General features: G+C 32.8%; 2 protein-coding genes and 4 non-coding genes across 8 annotated transcripts; 4 read left to right on the forward strand and 2 right to left on the reverse strand.

Moving 5' to 3' along the window:
- The first annotated feature begins 2,624 nt into the window (after positions 1 to 2,624).
- Positions 2,625 to 2,706, forward strand: TRNAS-UGA. The gene has a single exon. It is a non-coding gene; the product is annotated as a tRNA-Ser (tRNA).
- A 7,807-nt stretch (positions 2,707 to 10,513) lies between these two features.
- On the forward strand, positions 10,514 to 10,595 carry TRNAS-UGA. Its single transcript has one exon. It is a non-coding gene; the product is annotated as a tRNA-Ser (tRNA).
- An 80-nt stretch (positions 10,596 to 10,675) lies between these two features.
- TRNAS-UGA lies at positions 10,676 to 10,757 on the forward strand. The gene has a single exon. It is a non-coding gene; the product is annotated as a tRNA-Ser (tRNA).
- A 93-nt stretch (positions 10,758 to 10,850) lies between these two features.
- Positions 10,851 to 10,932, forward strand: TRNAS-UGA. The gene has a single exon. It is a non-coding gene; the product is annotated as a tRNA-Ser (tRNA).
- A 294-nt stretch (positions 10,933 to 11,226) lies between these two features.
- Positions 11,227 to 14,807, reverse strand: LOC109165465 (probable serine incorporator). 3 transcript variants are annotated; one of them, XM_019314239.1, is made up of 7 exons: positions 14,664 to 14,807; positions 14,185 to 14,435; positions 13,536 to 13,775; positions 13,155 to 13,266; positions 12,880 to 13,054; positions 11,820 to 12,060; positions 11,227 to 11,717 (listed from the first exon to the last, which is right to left on the reverse strand). In XM_019314239.1, exons 2-7 carry the CDS (start codon positions 14,366 to 14,368, stop codon positions 11,428 to 11,430), a joined length of 1,242 nt encoding a protein of 413 aa, XP_019169784.1. In that variant the 5' UTR covers positions 14,369 to 14,435; positions 14,664 to 14,807; the 3' UTR covers positions 11,227 to 11,427. The 3 variants fall into 3 exon arrangements, with proteins under 3 accessions (XP_019169784.1, XP_019169786.1, XP_019169785.1); XM_019314241.1 differs by having other exon boundaries at positions 14,185 to 14,398; positions 14,664 to 14,792; XM_019314240.1 differs by having other exon boundaries at positions 14,185 to 14,451; positions 14,664 to 14,766.
- Positions 14,808 to 15,485: 678 nt separating this feature from the next.
- LOC109165468 lies at positions 15,486 to 17,789 on the reverse strand. Its single transcript, XM_019314247.1, has 5 exons — positions 17,329 to 17,789; positions 16,542 to 16,759; positions 16,106 to 16,234; positions 15,818 to 15,949; positions 15,486 to 15,714 (listed from the first exon to the last, which is right to left on the reverse strand). The coding sequence occupies exons 1-5, from the start codon at positions 17,660 to 17,662 to the stop codon at positions 15,601 to 15,603; spliced, it is 927 nt and encodes a 308-aa protein (XP_019169792.1). The 5' UTR covers positions 17,663 to 17,789; the 3' UTR covers positions 15,486 to 15,600.
- Between the last annotated feature and the right edge of the window lie 685 nt (positions 17,790 to 18,474).

The following is an 18,474-nucleotide window of genomic DNA, read 5'->3' on the forward strand; positions in this document are numbered from 1 at the left end:
TGTTTGATAGTAGGGTGAAATTGGAATGATGACCAAGTAACATGTGTTAAAAGTGCAAGTGTGCAAGTAAAATCATTTAAAAGTGCAATCATTTTTTTTTTTACTTAATAGTGCAAGTAATTAACCTTTATAACATTGGTGCACCTAATAATAACGTCTTTCACATTTGCGCTCTTAATATTGATACTCAATGTACATTATTTGTTGCACTTTTAATATATTTTGCTTGCACTTTTAATACAATTTATTGCACTTAGGTGCACTATATGAAACCATTACATGCACTTTTAACACAATTTATTTGCACTTCAAAATTCAATTATTTACAAAAGTACTATTGATTTTTTTTTTATATAAAAATAATGTTTTTGAACCATTAGATTTGGACATGTGAACTGCTGCGATGAATTCTCAGTTCTCTCTTGGGCAGTTGATTTTCACTTAATTTATCTCCTATATATATGCATGTGAAAGAGGGCAAATTATGCTGTGCATCCGTATGCACCATGCAAGGTGCATACGGATGCAAAAACGACGTCGTTTTAATAAAACGCGCGTCTCCCCTTAAAAAAAAAATCAGGTTCAATTCCCAGCAACAACATATGAACTAAAATTCCATAATCGATGAACTATAATTCCATAATCTAATCTATGAACTAAAAATTCCAGAATGAATGAACTAAAATTCCATAATCTATAAACTAAAATTTCAGAATCGATGAACTATAATTCCATAATCGATGAACTATAATTCCATAATCAATGAACTATAATTCCATAATCTATGAACTAAAATTCCAGAATGAATGAACAATATAATGTTGTTGCTGGGAATCGAACCTGAATTTTTTTTAAAGGGGAGACGCGCGTTTTTTAATAAAACAACGTCGTTTTGGCATCCGTATACACCATGCATGGTGCATACGGATGCACAGCATAACTATCCGTGAAAGAGAGAGAGAGAGAGAATAAATAGGCAATTTATATCCTACACCACGGCGCGCGTTGCAATATGCGCCCAGATGCAAAACGACGTCGTTTTAATTTTATTATTTTTTTTGAAATTTCCCGCCCCAGTGAATGGCAGTAGTTTTTTCTTTAAAAAAAAAAAACCCGCTGTTCAAGAATGTAAATAATGTTATACTAGAATACACATAATTGTATACATGAATGTACATAATTATATAACAAAATATACATACTCTTTTTAAAAGATAATACACATAATCTAGCATAATACATAATAAACATAAACTTTTAACATAATACACATCAACTATTAACATAATACACACAAATTTTCTGATTCGGATGTACATAATTGTATAAAAAGAATGTACATAATTGTATAAAAAATGTACATAATTGTATGAACCAATACACATAACTGTATGAACAAATACACATAAATGTGTGAACAAATACACATAATCCCAGCAACTTCCTACCGCGCCTCCCAAAACGACGTCTTTTTGGGAGGCGCGCGACGCACAGTGCTATGTACGCCGTGGTGTAGGGTATAACGATTGGAATAAATATGTGTAGTTTAATGGAAATTAAGTAAAGTTTTAGATTTAGATTCGAGCCTTTTCACTTTATTTAAATATTTTATTTATTACTTTATTAAAATATAATATAAAATAAAAAAGTACGGGGTAATATCTATTTTGTTTAGTAACTAAACCAAAATTTTTATATATAAACCATGTTAATAGCTAATAAAAAATTAATACTTAAAAAAAACCTTTTTTATTATATAAATTTATTAATAGAAAACAGAATTAAAGGAAAAAATGAATCAATCACTGTCGTCCTCCTCTTTCAAATTGGGTTCCTTCCGTCAATATTCTTCTCAAAAGGTTGAATCCCTAATTCCAGGCCCCACACCCCAGTCCGTCAGAGCATATGAGAGAATGTAAATCATAGTAACTCAGTTAAACACAGAGGTTAGACATTTCCTTCCGTCAACATGATATGCGGGCTCCATTGTTAAAGGTCATTTGATCCAATCTAGGATGGCATGCACTACTGCTTCCTCTCCATTATTCTGCGTCGCAGTTTACAAATTTTCCCATAAATAGAAAATAAAATAACATCGTACCTCGTTTTTATTTGCGTAATTGTGGTCTAACATGTACTCCTGCTTATCCAATTTGTCTTGACTTTATTTTCATCCATGTAAACTAGGATATTTTTTCTGCTAATAACAGTTTCGCCATCTTCAGCTCCTCTGTAACTTGATGGATTTTGCTGGTAATTCTCCGAGTCGGCCAAGTTCACCGCCTAGATGGCCTCCTATGGGGCAATTCGCCTCGGCCTAGGAACGCCTTCTGCCGGTCACTAGATCAATTTTTACAATCGTACTTTTTTTTTTTTTTTACAAGATAGCACTTGGTACTCTAACTCTTATTACCCATTTTTTTTAGACATCTATACCTTAAAAATCAACTTTTATTTATTTAGATATTGTAATTTTGTCACAATTATTACTACCTCAACAAGCATCTAGTTTCAGCCATGATGCCTTTTACATATTTGAAAATAAAAATGATTTACGGTATTTAGTCCGCTATACAAATATAAAATAAGAATATATAAATTTCAATGGCCTTTGGTACACAAAAGTCGATATGTCCGAGTGGTTAAGGAGACAGACTTGAAATCTGTTGGGCTTTGCCCGCGCAGGTTCGAACCCTGCTGTCGACGGTGGAGTTTTATCAAGTTATATTTTAAATTCCACATATTGTCATGAAACTAGAGAAAATAGATAAAACAACAAGAAAGAAAAATTGCAATAGAATGGAGAGAATATGGAAACAGAAGGGAGAAACTTCTTATTGATATCTTCATTAATGGTACGTAATAATTTAAATCTTTTTATACTTCAAAGGACACTTGACTCTTTATTTATACAAAAATATAATAACTGGATAATGATCACACATTAATAAAATATTCATAACATATATAATATTATATTGTACATTTTCAAATGTCTTACTATAACTGGATGAAATCTTCTGAACTTTACAATGTAACCAATCTTGTTTGCATATTACCAATTTACGTTGCATGAAGTAGCGCTTCAAAAATCAATTTTTTGATCCAAAAATTGATTATCAAGCACTTTAATTGTTTAAATTGGCCAAATAGTTAAAGTTAGTTAAACAACTAAAAACAATTCCAAAATGATATTTACCAAACAAGGCCTTTAATTGAACTCGCTTATAATTTTATATTTTTCACTAGATTTTTTGTGGTAGTTGTATAATATAGTTTTTAATTTAGTGCTCTTTATATATTTACAAGGAAAAAAAATAGTTATCGACAGTCTCATTTGTCAACATATATACAAATTGCTAAACAATTTAGAGGCAGTGTAGTAGTTAAATTTTCTTTACAATTTAAAATCTTTGAATATTATTGTTGTGTGGTGTCGGTTCTGACGTGAAAAAGTTAATGTAATGGATCGTTTACTAACTGGAAATTTCTGAAAATTTTCGGAAACTGGAAAATAGAAAACAAAAAATATGTTTATTAACATAGTTTTTCATTTTGAAAAGAGAAAATAATATATAGAAATTTCTGAAAAACTAGAACACACTTAAAAACTGTTTTCGAAATAGAAAAGTGGAAAATATAATCATCTATTTAGTTATATGTCACATAACCACATTACTATGATTACAGTCATTATCATCTTATTTTATTTATCACTATCTTTTATCTTTTTTACTTACTTTACTTATTTAAACATAATTTATTTGCTTAGACTTTAAAGTTAGACATTATTTACATTATCAACATTAAGAATTAAACTCTATATAATGTTTTAGATTTTGATTAAACTCAATAGATTATTAGTTCAAATATTTTTAATTATGTTACATCATAATACAAGTTCGATCCAGATATCGGATATTGAAATCTCATATACATTAGAATTCAAAGTAAAAGTTATATATTTATATGCATGTCATTCAAATGAATATATCCAACAAAATATTTTAAATATGAGCTCAAAAAAATATTATTATTATTATTATCTAAACTAAATTTTAGGTGAAAACTGAAAAATTAGAAAACATAAAACAGAGGACAGTTTTCTGTTAGTAAACAAATTTTCTAAACAGAAAACAGAGAATGAAAATTAAACAATTAGAACACAGAAAACAAAGAACATTTTTCTATTGATAAACGAACCCTAAATTTTTGAAATTTGAAAAAGTAAAATTCGAGAACAATCAATTCTTTTGCTTGGTTTAGGTGGCAAATTATATCGTGGACCAGGGCGCAAAGTGTATTGTGCGCCCTGACCCAAAACGATGTTGTTTTGTATTTATTTTTTTTAAAAAAAATTTCGTTTCTCATGTTTGTTGTTAACTTTTTTTTAAAAAAAAATTCATGTTTCGAATGTACATAATTGTATAACAGAATACATATAATCTTTTTTGAAAGGATAATACACATAATATAACATAATACATAATATATACATAAACTCTTAACGTAATACAAATAAACTCTTAACTCTTAAAAAAATCTCATGTTTCGAATGTACATAATTGTATAATAGAATACACATAAACTCCGTCGCGTCAACTCCCACATAACTTAACAAAACGACGTCGTTTTGGGCACGGGACACACATTGCATTGTGCACCCTGACGCACGATATAACAATTGGGTTTAGGTTGGGGTGTGTATAATTTATTACTCAGTTACTTTTTTTTTTTTTTTCTTTTTGAGAGGATTACTCAGTTACTTATTTGTCTCGTTTGCATAAAAAAAAAATATGTCACATAAAAAATACCTAATTACAAATTAAATTAGATAACCGTAAAAAGATCATATAACCTTGAGTACACATACAATAATGTTACAAAAGTGAAGAGTTAAGCTATAAATAAAATAAAATATATAAAAGATGCTTTGAAATGTTATGATTACAAAAAGAAAAGGTATATATTGACCCGGTAGAAGGTGTTTCTTATTTTTGTTCCCAAAAGTTGAATCTCCAACCTCAAGGATTTTCACATCCCGACCTGACAGAGTATCTGTGTGGATGTAATTATGGTAACTTAACTGAATACAGAAGTTAGTCTTTTGTTTACTGCACACAAGGAGCCCCCTCACTTTGAGAGGTTGCTTTCACACGGTCACTAATGATACTCAATCACAAGTCATTGTTCTCAAACTTCACCTCAAAACGACGACCCAAATAATAAATAAATAATACAAACTATAGCCCAAGTAGAGAACTAGGAATAAATATTGTAGTTGTGGGGAATCAAACACTATTGCAATTAATCTTAAAAGACTCCATGGAGGAATGGTAGAACCATGTGTTTATTAAACTTTAGTTAACCCCGGAGTTATATATATTTTATATTTATATATTAATTTTATTTATGTAAAAAAAAAAAAAACTTCAATTAAATTTATGTTCCTTTATAATATGTCAATTATCACCCCCTAAATTATTAGTGATGTAAATGTTGTCCCTCAATTTTTAAAACGATACATATATTGTCCCTCCGAAGTATAAATGTTGCCCTTCAATTTTCAAAACGGTACATATATTGTCCCTCCCGTACGGCACAGGAGGGGCAATATATGTACTGTTTTAAAAATTGAGGGTCAACATTTATACCATTAATAATTCAGGAGTGACATTGATAATTGAGATATTATGAGGGGCATAAATTACAATTTTCTCTAAAAAGTATAATACAACTACATTGTAGTATCTGTCTGTTCATATACTTTCTCAACCTACTGAAACACAAAGAGCCAATGACGCCTCCACTGAGGCTCGAAATCACAACCTTCCACTTGGAAGTCCACCCCGGATACCATTAGACCACATAGTCCTGGTCTAAAAAGTATAATACTAATTTGATTCATATATGGACTATCGTATACTAATCCAAGAAGAAGAGGGCAGCAGAGGAATCACAACCTAATAAGGAAAGGGAAAATTTAATTAATTCTTAATTCTTTCATAATAGGATGGTTAGTATATCTATAAAATATGAAGTAATGTAAGTAGTTGGCATCATATCAGATCAGATATCCCAAACTATTATTCTTAACTTTCTTGTTTGTTGCGAGGAAGAAATCTATCAATCTATCATCAATGGCTGACTCTTCTGCTGCTCCCCAACTTTCAACTACACCTACCAACAATGGTGGTCAGCTTGGGAATGGTGATGATGAGTTATATTCAGAAGAGATTGCATTTTTGCGGTCTTTGGGTTGGGAAGAAAATGGTGATGATGATGAAGAAGGAGATTTCACTGAAGATGAAGAGATTGCATTTCTGCGATCTTTGGGTTGGGATGATGATGATGATGATGAGGACGACGACGATGAGGAGATTGCATTTCTGCGGTCTTTTGGTTGGGAAGAAAATGGTGATGATGATGATGATGAAGGAGATCTCACTCATGAAGATGAAGAGATTGCATTTCTGCGATCTTTGGGTTGGGAAGAAAATAGTGATGATGATGAAGATGAAGAGATTGTATTTCTGCGGTCTTTGGGTTGGGAAGAAAATGGTGATGATGAAGAAGGAGGTCTTACTGAAGAGGAAATCAATACATTCTACGCAATGTATCAAACCTAGCTTCGTTGGTCCATGATATAAAAACTGTTACTCCATCACAACATCACTATCTTCTTTTTTTTTTTTTTTTTTATCACTTAAGATAGTATATCTCGAGATCGAGTTTAGTTTATATATTTACTATACTAATAAGAGCCCAAGAGAGTTAGACCTATAATGGGCACAAAAAATGGCGGTCAAATTTTTTAATCAAATGAATGGCATAGATTGATCATATTTTAATTTTTCAATGATATTTCTTAATTTATCCTTGAATATGATTATCCGTTAACTTTTTCGTTAAATATTATCTTTTCCGTTAATTTCTGTTAGTTCACCGTTAACTTACTCATTGATTTCAATAAGAAAGGTCTTAGGTTAGAATCGCATCCCAATCAAAGTGGGCATAATAAGTACTCTATTTTACTCTTATTAAATTAAATAATAATTTAGTAGCTACAACAAAAAATAATACATAGACATTTCTTTAATTTAGAATTATGTGTATACAATACCTTTATTCAAAAAAAAAATATTCATTATCAATAAATTAAATAAGAGAAATAGTTTCACTAGTTATATATATTGTCTTTATTTTTCTCCAATATAAAAATTCTTTACATTCAAAATTCAAATTCATCAATTGATTATATTCGCTACATTGTCCCTACAATGTCTTTATTTAAAAAAAAATTATTCATTATCAATAAATTAATTAAGAGAAATAATTTCATTAGCTATATTGTTTTTATTTTTCTCCAATGTAAAAATTCTTTACATTCAAATTCATCAATGGATTATATTCACTACATTGTCTATTATCTTTTTTGTGTACTATTTTTTAATTAATATCAAAGTTATAATACAAAATAATGCTATATATTTATTTACCAATTATTTTATTAATACCATGAAAAAATTTAAATTAATAAAGCCAATTATAACTACCTTGAGAAATTTTTTGACAAAGAAAGTATTCAAATCACACAACAAATTGAAGTGAGAAACTACCTTGCAATGTCCCAGACGTTATGCCATGGAACCGTGTTCACCATTCATGGTGAACACGGTTCCAACGGTGTTAGTGCACCGTTATCTTTTTTTTTTCTTTTAATTAATTACGTGACTGCCTACACATTCACTTTGGAACCATGAGATTATGAATTTTCTGTTATGAGATTATGAATTTTCTGTTATGAGATTATGAATTTTCATTACATTCATAATTTCGGAGTTTCTGACATTCATAAATTATGAATTCATGCATGCACATTCACTTTGGAACCATGCCTACATATTCCCGTCCGAAATCACGGACATTCATAAATTATGAATCCATGCCTGCACATTCACTTTGGAACCATGCCTACACATTCACTTTGGAACCATGAGATTATGAATTTTCTGTTATAAGATTATGAATTTTCTGTTATGAGATTATGAATTTTCAGTTGTGAGATTATGAATTTTCTGTTATGCGATTATGAATTTTCTGTTATGCGATTATGAATTTTCTGTTATGCGATTATGAATTTTCTGTTATGCAATTATGAATTTTCTGTTATGAGATTATGAATTTTCATAAAATTCATAATCTCATAACAGAAAATTCATAATTTGATCAGTAACGCGCCGTTAACTCCACATCCGCGATTTTTTTTTTTTTTGCCTAAAAACGACGTCGTTTTGACTTGTGTTCACCATTCTCGGTGAACACGATTCCACGGCATAATTTGCGGCAATGTCCTTGTTTGACAATCAGCAGTTAGTGGTTAGCGTTAGCGGATTATATTAGCGGGTTTAACCAGTGAATTATATCAACAGTTGGTAAAAAGATATTTGAAAAAATTAACTGTTTAAATTAACATTTAAAATGACCTAAGGGTATACATAATAATAATAATAATAATAATAATAATAATAATAATAATAATAATAATAATAATAATAATAATAGTTTTAATAATAATTTTTTAATATTAGTGTATAATAATAATAATAATAATAATAATAATAATAATAATAATAATAATAATAATAATAATAATAATAATAATAGTTTTAATAATGATTTTTTAATATTAGTGTATATTTAATATGTTATGCTTTAATTTTTATTTCCTCTTCCTTATGTCCCGTATTTAGTTTTAACCATACTCATACAATTATTTTATTGACAATTATAATCAATTTTGACTATATTACCTTGCATTTGTAAACTTAGAATTACCAATTTAAATACGCAAATTCAACATTCAATTATGTATGCATGAACAATTATAATATAATCTTACATTGACATACTTTAAAATACTTATTTAAGAAAAACATTGGGCATTATCTCATTCGCGCAATGCGCGTAAAAAACTAGTATATATATATATATATATATATATATATATATATATATATATATATATATATATATATATATTTCATATTCCATTTTATTAATAGTGTTACGTTTCCTTTAAAAGAATAAATAGTCCTTATTACGTCATGCGATTATTTACTTATTCAATTTGATAATGTTTTCTTTTCTTTTTATTTTTTGTAAATATTTGTTAAGCAAACTTATGTTTTTTAATCTCTAACTACTCGCTTTCAAAAAAAAAAAATAATCTCTAACTACTCATTTGGTTCGTGGGAAAGAATTGAAAAGAAATTAAATTTAATTTTCATGCAAAAACAAATTATTTGGAATATTGATTCAATTATTCGATTAGGGATCAGAGAAATAACTAGGTTGTTAGTAGGGGCGGATTCAGAAAATCATCTGATGAGGCAAAGTTTAAATGACGTTAAAAATGTCAATGATAAAATATCAAACACCCATAATAAGGTTCAAATACAAAATGCATTGTATATTACAATAGAATGTTTTTTTTTTATAGACTACATGATAGTTAGGGGCGGAGCCAAAAATATACTCGAGTAGGGTGAAAATGTGAAATTTTAAAACACTTCGAAATGATATAAAATTTTGTATGACAAAATATGAAATATAATCAATTAGATTAAATAATTTGAATATAAAAGACACCATATTCACAAATACTTTTTAATTTTAATTTCTTTTAGTTAGATCAACTTTAAGTTTTTCTAAATTAATTAGAATACGATTAAGTATAATATAAACTTGTATACTACATCAAGTAAGTAATTCATAAAATCAGACTAAAAGAACATTTAATTTGTTAATTAAATGATTCATAAAAAGTAGGCTAAAAAAACATTTAATTTGTCTTGTGGAATGGTAGGCTAAAAGGCAAGTGTTACTAGTGAGATTCAAACCTATAACATGTATAAGCTATGTAACATGCATCATGTTTAAAGTTTCAACTAACTAAGCTATTCAAACATTTAGTAATTTGGACATAAATATAGATTATATATATAAGTTAATGCTATATATGTACATATATACATACATCTATATAATTAAGAGGGGGTGGGGGAGAGGAGGATGGGGCAGCTTTCGCCACTAGTTGTTAGGAATAATTAATATAAGGACTCAAATATCCTTACATAATAAACATGTGTAGGAATAATATGAAAGTTGATGTTATAACCTTTTTTCCTAATAAAAGTGAAAAATAACATATCAAATGATTTTCTTCAAATTTGATGATTTAAATTTATATAGGAGTAAGAAGATCTGTGGAATGAGAAATGTAATAAGTGACTACCAACAAACTACTAAATGCTTAGGATTCCATTATATTTAACGCACTCTTAATTCATAACTAATTGTTAGTTCATCCCTACTTTCTCAACAAGCATATAGGACCAGCCATGATGCCTTTTACATATTTAAAAATAAAAATTAATTAATGGGATTTATCCACAAAATTGGAAGTCATACAATAGGTTTTAAAAAGAAGTGTTTGCCGCCTCTAACAAAAGTCGATATGTCCGAGTGGTTAAGGAGACAGACTTGAAATCTGTTGGGCTTCGCCCGCGTAGGTTCGAACCCTGCTGTCGGCGTTTTGTAAATTTAGCTGTGCAGATTTTTGACATTTTTCAAGAATTATTATAAATAAAGTGTTCTTGCCCCTTTAACGAAAGTCGATATGTCCGAGTGGTTAAGGAGACAGACTTGAAATCTGTTGGGCTTTGCCCGCGCAGGTGCGAACCCTGCTGTCGACGTTTTGTAAATTTATCTTTACTTCGTATCCGTGCCGATTTTTGATATTTTTTGAAACCTAATTATAATAAACGTTCTTGCCCCCTTTAGCAAAAGTTAATATGTCCGAGTGGTTAAGGAGACAGACTTGAAATCTGTTGGGCTCCGCCTGCGCAGGTTCGAACCCTGCTGTTGACGTTTTGTAAAATTTTGTTAGTGATTTGCTGAAATTAGAGATGTCAAATTTAGCACAAGATCATTAAGTCTGTTAGCCTCCTTGATCAAAGTAAATGGGACATTATATTTGATTTTTTGTTAAATTTAGGGGATCAAAATTTTGACTTCTGAAGGGTGATGTGCTGAAATTAGAGATGTCAAATTTAACACAAGATCCATAAGTCTACTAAACTCCTTGATTTTTTGTTAAATTTAGGGGATCATTGGATTTTTTATGGACAGACAGCCTAGCTAAAACAGTAAGACGAACCAAAATAAAACATAATATTGGCAACTTCTTCATACACTTCCATTTAAGACATCAAAAGTACTTTGTCCAACTTGCAAGACCAACATGTCGATCAATCGTCATGAAAAGGAGATGTTTTAACACAGACAACAGGAATGTCATGGAAAATATATAAACATTCAGTCATTATCTTCATATGGATTTCCTATGCAACATCCTTATGATGCTCAGAAGTCCCGATCAGGGAACAGAATTGGAGCAACCAGAGACCAGAGAAATAAAGCAGCAGTCACCCACCCAGTCACAACTCTAACCCAAACCGATGCCCATCCAACGTCCACCAATTTCCCGCTCTCCCCAACAGAGGTCGACCAGCCTGTGAGCAGCATTGCGGAATACATGCTAGCAAGAGAGAAGATAATGTGGAAGAATGAATATGAATATGTAACAGCCTTTGATTTCTCCATCTCCTCGTGCTCATCCGCCTTGTCTAATGGTAGCAAAGGTTTCCCGCCACCTTCAACACAAACTCAGATATTATTCAGTAATCATCTTATATTCTGTAAGTCGTTGAAACAAATAGCTCAGACAAAGAAATCTCGAGTGTTCAGAAACTAACCTGCACGTGGTGAGCTAGGAGGGGAAAGCAAAGTTGTAGAAGATCCAGCACGGACAGCAGAGTAGACAACAGATAATACAGTTGTGAGCAGCCCTAGGGTTAGTGTACCAGTGGAAACAGATTTTGAGTGCTTATGAAGGGCATTGCATTCATAATCCCTAGGTTCACTGGCAAGTGCACTGTAGCAAAGGTATGTGCAGTACAGAGATATAACTGAAGCTGGGAAAATGCTACCCTTCACCTATATAGTATCAAATATAAGTTGTTAGTGAAGAATTCACCAGTCGTATTGTACGGACACAAGAAGCAATTGTTAGTTAGATCTTTAAGCGCTTATGCATTTGAAAGATTTAGAAGAAAATAAAAAAATGATAAGTGTAACTGAAAATCAAGAAGAGGTTTTAATGAAACATTGACGCTAAATTTTTCTCTTCTTTTTATTGTCTATCAATACTTTGGGAGTCGGGAAAATCACAAACCCACAGAGTTTAATAGCAATATTTTCAAACAGTGTCTATTACAGGTAAGCATATCATTGGTGATAGTATCTGGATGAGTGGATGACCATGATGAAAGTGTGTATGACCGTGCATATGTACATAACAACTAGCTGTTGTCTATGCTAAACCGGCAGTTCCAGACCACCAAGAAGGTCAAAAAAGAAACTGGTCCATGGGAGGCTCAGGTTCATTGTTAGGACCCAAAGGTTCCAGACCAAACTGGGAGTTCATGCAATTTGGAACCTTTTTAAACCTAGCGATTCTGGGCTGACACTGGGTCAGGTTGGCACCAGGTATGCTCTTAGCCAAGACCATGAAGGGTGGCAGGTTTGAGCCAGTTCGGGCCAGAACCAGGTCAATGGTTCAAGTTCAACACGGACCATACCAAAGCAGCCACAAGAGACAAGTCTATTACCAGCATTCTTATTCTATTCAAGAGGCAGTCAAAGCACCTCAACCATAGCGTTTGAACATAAGTTTCATAGAGTATTTGAGGAAACATCACACAACTAAAGGAGAATAGTGTTCAAGATACAGGTTACAAGATCCAAGATACTTACCGAAGGATGAAGTGTGACTATAGCAAAGGCGAAGATAAAAATAAGAGTCATGACTATAAAGAAAGTGTTTATCCCACAATCTTGTCCAGATGGAGCAAAGAAATGAAAAAGAACTCCAGTGATGGCAAAAGTTGCCACATAACATACAAGTGAAACAACAAGCAAGGCCACATACCTACACAAAAAGACAACCGAAGGCAGACAAAGGTTAGAACTCAACAAGTGCAAATAATTAAAAGAAGTACAGTAAGGAAGAGAAGAAATAATAAACAAACCAGAACTGCTCATCATATCCAACCCATTTGTCATTCCATCCATGGACAAAGTCCAACAAAAGGACAACTTGAACAAGAAGAAACAATCCTGAACCAAACTTCGAAGTTGACTCTGCATATGAACCAAATCTTCACTATTAAGCCAGCTTACAGAGTACAGACATCATTCATATTACTATGCACTAAGCAGCAGAATTAGGTAAATGAAGATCTTTAGGGTTTATACTATAATCCTTGAAATGATTATAGACCTTTCAAGTATATGTAACATCATAAAGCAACTACTCACTGCTACAGAAACGGCAGTTTAACATTAGAAACAGCAAATATAACAGTGAAAGCTTAAAAGCAAGACTACAATTTTAGAAGTGTATGACTTACCATAAAAGCTGATGAGCTCATTTGGAACAAAAAACATAAATATTACTAAAAGGAACCAGCAGATGACTTTCATCATCCATCCACCATGGTGCAAATTATCACGAGGGTCCTTCTGATTCTTTATACCAATCATCATGATTGATAGGATGGTAAAGAACGTGAAGTTTCCCAAGCTAACTCGAAGTACTGCATCTGTTTCAAACCATTCCCTATCTGGTGTTTTGTGGAAATGATTAATCCCTGCAAAATAATTTATGTGCAGGAAGCAATTTGTAATTAAAAAGAAGGCTATTCATAGAAGCATTATCAAAAAAGTGCGCTAAAAGTTTTAAAAAGCCCCAACATATCAACAACTGGTGGAGATGTTATCTGTTTTTCTAAGCCACCTTTCCAATCTTCAAAATTAACAGTATCAAATCTTAGACAATCAAACCCGGAGATAAACACAACACCATTTAATTAGGTCAGATGCAATGAAACAAATCAGAAAAAACTCTAATTCTAAAATACATAATTCTTATTATTCCCTTTCAACTCACAATTAAGCAATCTTCTTAATTTAGTAAAAATATCACAAGGTTCAGACTTTTTTTAGCAATTCCCATGAAGAAGCACTAAATATTCATCAGAAATTAAGGAAGAAACTTACATGGGATATTCTCCATGAGAGGAGCAGCAACTTCTCGAAGAATCCATGAAACAATCAGCGACAGCCCAAAAAGACCACAGTATGCAATACGAGCGGAGCGGCGGCTGATCCCTGACACCACCGTCCGGCAGGCATCACAGGCGCACGCAGCACAGCATGACGCAAGGCAAGAAGCTGCCCACATATTCAGAAAACTCTCCTATTCCAGTCCTTCCTAGGTGATCAAACGGAACAGCTCAGCAATTCTAAACCTAAAAGTTGCCCAATCTAAACATATATCATTGTAGTAATATTTACAACCAATCGGACACAAGAACTACAACTTTTTAAGGTGATAAGCCCTAAAATTAATAGAAAACCAGAGACGATTGCTAACAGCGAGGATAAAATCTTGGTAGCAGGGGCCAAATAAGCCCAGAGATGGAAAATTACAGTAATTGAAACCGAAATTGGAATCATACAAGATAGAGATTAAGTACCTTGCTGCGGTTGCGGATGAAGAGAAGAATAACAGGGTATCACTTTTCGACAATGCGTTTCTTCGACAAAAGATGAGAGAGAGATAGAGAGAAAGAGGCACGGTTCAAACTTATGCTTTGGTGAGTCAAAAGTCAGAACGCGACTAATTCTTCTTCTCCCAAAATTGAATCTCCAATCGAAGGGTCCCACGCTTCGCCGGACACATAAAATTTGGAAGACGTAAATTACGATAATTCAATAACTCTCAACAGATAAACAATGTCAAATATTGGTGCACATAAATGATATGCTTACTTTGAGCATAATTTTCATATTGCCTATGTTAAAGTTCGAACGTTGACCTTTTTTTCTAAATACTGTCTATTAAGTTATTGAACTTAGTTCGCGTGGACAAAACGTGACTAATTCAAGCCTGGTGGAGAAGTGTGATGAGATTAGAGCTTTTGCCGATAAATTAGAGCAGTAGTGATAAAATTACTATAGAGTATTAGTTATTGAGTAATAGATTATGGGTAAGAAATTAGTATACATAATTGATGTTCTATAATTGATTGTGTTAATTAGAGATTTAGAGGTTATAAATAGTTAATAACATTAGCTGATTGTAGAAAAGTGTTTGATAAATTAACTGTTAACTGATAGCTGTTTGGTATAATTTCATCTCAAAAAGTTAACTGAAAAAGTTGCTTAAAGTAATTTCTTGAATTTTAGCCTTTTACCGTTGCAAAATGCTAATTAACCAAACATTTATATTGATATTTTAACTAAATCAAACAATTAATAGTGGTCAAATAAACCAAAATTGACTGATAGGCCAATTGTTTACCAAAGAGGACCTTAGTCTTCATTCTTATTCTTCCAAAGATCAAACTTCAAATTTACATCCTCAAAGATCACAGGAAATTGCAGCTCTATATCAAAGCACACAATTATATTCTATACAACTTTTATTTCCTTGAGCCATGCAGTGTGTAATGGACATGGATCTGGCTTTCCTGCAGCAAGTGCCTTCTCCGACAGCGCATAGAACCAACCGTTTCTCCATTGGAACTACGACAAGAAACACAAGAAAGTACAAAGTTGTAAACACGTATCAAAGGTGGTTACATTACATATGCATCGTATCCTATGAGCAACTGACTACATTCCTTACCTCCTTAACGGCTGTTGGGAAGTGGGCAACTGCCCGTGAGTAAGCGCATAGCCTATCCTCCATAGCTTCTTCAAACACTACGCCTTTCTCTGCAGCTGCAGCTGCTGCTAGCTCAGCAATAAGGCTTGATACCTGAAAGAATCGACTTATGTTAATCCCATTCCAGTCGATTACATCATTGTATTTAGTGGCCATATACGTACAAGGTTTAGCATCCGGAGGTGTTAGATAAATGGTACGATTGGATAAAAAGTTGTGCATAGAATTTGCGTGAGAATAACTCTTTACCTCAGAGCGGTATTCCTTTTCAACAGCACCAACAGTTGCTCCGGGATGGCGAGCTCCAACAAGCATGAATGCACATATCCATATAAGTTTTTCCAACATTTGCTTCTCGAATGCCTCTTTGTCAAGGACCTGGAGTTTGAAACCAAAAGAAAAGAAGAAAAATGTATATAAAGTTTAATAATTCATACATACCGGATTACCGGGGGCAACCCCAGCCAAGTTGGCCAGACTGTTGACTTGGGTTACAAGTTCAACTCCCAACGGGAGTGGCCTATTGGCCCTCTTGGTTTGAGTCTGTCAGCTATAGGCAACCTAGGCTGGTTTACCTCCTTGTAGTCCTTTGCCGACTAGGGTCACAAGGCGGGGTTTACTCCATGCGCATACTCAAGTAATGGCTACGGGTTTCTCTCGTCACCTCAAAAAAATTCATACATACCTTGCAAGAAAGGCCTCCAGCAAGTAATCTTGAAGCAACTGCAGATGCCCATTTCCCATAAGCTGCTGTTAAGCCTTCGGGGTTTGTATCGGTTTTACCATCGGTAGGGGGCTCACCAAGTTTAGCTACTGCAAAGTATGCCAAAACTTGGTCGGCATCACCAAGACCTTTGCTTTGGAACCATGGCTCCAGCATTCCGTTCTGGAAAAATACCAAATCTGCTACATCGTTAAGATGTGTTATAGAGACAAATCTATGATTCAAAAACCAGTTAACACAACAAAACCATATCTACTATCCCAGACATGTCATGTTATCCTTACACACCAGACAAGTTCAAAACACTACTTCAAAGTATAATCTCTAACATGGTGTATTCATAACAAATTTCAATCAACTTTGCGTAACTAAAAATTCTTAAAACACACAAGTAACATAACTAACTTCTTTCAGTCATAATCTATCAATCATATTGTAAATATTTGCAAAATCTTCTCAGATATGCTTCAAAGATAACAGCTTTATGAGCAGAAACTAAAACAGTTGTCTCCCTTCAAATTCACATCATCAAACCACCAGGCATATAACTAAGCTGTGAGGCAAAATCAACTAAACCATGAATTTAAATATAAGCTTCAAGTTTTGAATCAAAACCACTTAGACATTAACAAGCTTTTCCTTTTTTTTTTTTGGAAGAACAAGTTAAGAACAATCTGATTATCATACAGAAACATACCAATTATTACTGGCTTAATGAAAATAATCAGGAGTGGGAAAATTATCATACCGCTCCAACGAGACTTGGGGGTGGCTTCTAGTACTGCTTCAAGATCATCATTTCTGGTACAGACCAAGATGGGACCGGGAAAGTCAAGGGGGACCGGTTCGCCCCTCTTCACTAACACATCTTCGCCATTGCCCATGTCTTGAAGGGCTTTCCCCACTCGCCCGCCGCCTACTATAACAGCGGGCAAAACCTTTGTGGTGGTGCCGGGGGCAGCTGACATGGTGATTGTGGTTGATAGTGTGGATTTGAGTTTGAAGCCCAAGGCGATTCTTGAAGTGGGTTTGCAGTAGTGGTGCCAGAGAGAGGAACTAGAGAGAGATAAAGCGGTGGCCATGGTTAGTTTCTTGGTGATGAATTTTTGGGGCCATGGCTCCCTTCCCTTACCTTTTTTCAGATGATTCGGGTCAAGAAGACAGCCACTCGTTTTAAGAATGGTCCAAAGAAGTTATCAGGATTCAGGAGGATAAATTTTGAGAAAGAGGATTGGATACGTATTTATGGGCTTTTCAATCTCAGAGTCATTGGGCTCAAGGATTAGCAGATTGGCAGCGGAATGAGTAGCAGGTAGATTAGTCCAAGATGCACATTGTGGGCAAATTATATCGTGTACCGCGGTGCATAATTGATTATTTCGCGCTGTTCTGTAAAAAGTAATTCTATTATTCATTTTCATTTTGTATACACTGCAATTTCAGTTCAACACAACTACAGTTTCATTTCGATATAACTACAGTTTCATTCGATATTTATACACTCAAATATGTGAAAATGTTATTTAATTGTATTTTATATACACTATAGTTTCATTAAAACACAACTACATGATCATTTCGATATAACTACAACTTCATTGCACAATATACACTCAAATATGTGAAATGTTATTTAGTTTCATTTTATATACACTGTAGTTTCATTTCAACACAACTACAGTATCATTTTGATATAACTACAGTTTCGCTAGGTAATATACACTCAAATATGTGAAATTATTATTCAGTTTCATTTTGTATACACAATAATACACTGCAGTTTCATTTCAAAACAACTACAGTTTCATTTCATTTCAATTGCAAGTTCACTTGATAATATAAAAATAATACGCGAGGCAGTGTCAGTTTAGATACATTGTAGTTTCAGTTAGTA

The sequence above is a fragment of the Ipomoea nil genome, unplaced genomic scaffold (genome assembly GCF_001879475.1).
Source record: "Ipomoea nil cultivar Tokyo-kokei standard unplaced genomic scaffold, Asagao_1.1 scaffold3069, whole genome shotgun sequence".
NCBI classification, from domain to species: domain Eukaryota; kingdom Viridiplantae; phylum Streptophyta; class Magnoliopsida; order Solanales; family Convolvulaceae; genus Ipomoea; species Ipomoea nil.